Source organism: Sphaeroforma arctica (genome assembly GCF_001186125.1).
Source record: "Sphaeroforma arctica JP610 unplaced genomic scaffold supercont1.284, whole genome shotgun sequence".
Lineage (NCBI taxonomy): Eukaryota > Ichthyosporea > Ichthyophonida > Sphaeroforma > Sphaeroforma arctica.
In genome coordinates, this window is record NW_014040274.1 from 27,020 (window position 1) to 28,947 (window position 1,928).

The 1,928-nt window shown below is 38.6% G+C and overlaps 1 protein-coding gene across 1 annotated transcript; it reads left to right on the forward strand.

Moving 5' to 3' along the window:
- Positions 1-613: 613 nt before the first annotated feature.
- On the forward strand, positions 614-1,201 carry SARC_04807 (hypothetical protein; the record flags this gene model as incomplete). Its single annotated transcript, XM_014301340.1, has 2 exons — positions 614-664; positions 1,034-1,201. 2 exons carry the CDS (start codon positions 614-616, stop codon positions 1,199-1,201), a joined length of 219 nt encoding a protein of 72 aa, XP_014156815.1.
- Between the last annotated feature and the right edge of the window lie 727 nt (positions 1,202-1,928).

The window sequence follows — 1,928 nt, forward strand, 5'->3', positions numbered from 1 at the left end:
GACCTTTTGTGTCATAAAGTTACCAAGTGTATGACCTTTAATGTCGTATAGTTACCCAGTGTATGACTTTTTATGTGTAATAGTTACCAAGTGTATGACCTTTTATTTCTTATAGTTAGCAAGTGTATGTCCTTTTATGTCATATGGTTACCAAGTGTATGACCTTGTATGTCGTATAGTTACTAAGTGTATGACCTTTTATGTCGTATAACTACCAAGTGTATTACCCTTGCTGTCACATGGATACCCATTGCACGGCCCTTATTGTTGTTTGGCATACGACACGAATTGGCGAGCATCTCTCAGTTCAGAGAGATACGAGTGCGTACTCCGGGAGTACTCCACGCTGTGCTGCATGCGTGTACGTTTATGAGACACTGTGCCATCGCTGCCGGCGTGCGTTGCCATGCCAACGCTTTAAGTCGTGTTTTTCAACACCCCCCGTGTGGCTGCTAAGTGTTGAACGTTTACGGTCTTTTTGTATTGTCGTAGCCATCTGTTTGCTGTGGTGGTAGGGGACAATGACTCATTCACCTTGCCCAGAGCACTCATTTGACCGTTGTGGCTTTAGAATTCATTCACAGGTTCGGGAGATCTGTTCACTTGTTTGCTAATGGCCTACTTCGATAAAAGCGGCGGAAAGCTTGACGAAACGATACTCAAGGTACGCGTACATGTGTGAGCTGGGGCTGTACCAGTGTCTGGTGCAAAGATAAGTGACACGAGACGAGGTACCCGTCGATTGTGTCTGTGTTTGTATGGATTGTCCCCGACGCATACGGATATGCCTCCACATGAACTGGGAGGTCGCACGCATATCCGTCTATTATTGAGAGAGGGATCTGAACAGGGTGTCTTTCCCTACATTCTAAGTAATTAGATTTTGGCGAGCTTCTTAGCCCATTTACCACATATAGGTGCACCTGTGCATATATCAATGCAACTATTGGTACGTCAACAACATACAGAAACTGCGTCATTGTATCACATACGTACAGTGCCTTTACTCAATGCTGATATGCAATTGTCACAGGTTTTGGGTACGCTGCAGGTGGTTCTAAAACGAACAATAGACTACGCCAAATCGGCGACTAAGGAAGGCGATAAGTTCGGCGCCAAAAACAAAGAGCTGAGACTGTTGCAGAGTAAGGACGTCATTGAACACCCGCCGAAATTCGATGCGGAGTGTTATAAACTGTGAACTTTAAACACCCATCTTAAATAAACTAGGTTAATAAATAAACGGATTGAAACACCAATGATACATAAACTAGGTCAATAAACAAACTGAGTGAGACCCACATAAATAAACTAGGTTAATAAAAAAACTGATTGAAAGTCGCTTCACGAATAAGCTAGAAAATAAATAAACTGATTGAAACACACATCATACCGAATAAACCAGGTTAATAGATAAACTGATTGAAACACACAACATAAATGAACTAGGTTAAGGAACACACATCACAAATAAACTCGATTAAGAAACACACATCATAGATAAATTAGGCTAAGAAACACATCATAAATAATCTAAGTTAGGAAGCACGCATCATAAATAAACTAGGTTTAGAAACACATGAATAAATTAGGTTCATAAACATACATGATAAACTAGGTTCAGAAACACACATAAAGTAAGAAACACACATCGTATATAAACTAGGTTCAGAAACATACTGATTGAAACACATTATAAATAAGTTGGGTTAAGGAAAATTGATTGAATCGAACATCATAAATAACCTAGGTTTTTGAATAAGATTTAAACTGATTGAAACACACATCTTTTAAAAATAAACTAGGATAATGTACAAATTGATTGAAACACGCATTTTAAATAAATTAGATTGATATTGAATAAATAAACTGATTGAAACACTCATCATATTAAAAACATAGATGGGTGAGGGTATGTATCTTATAAT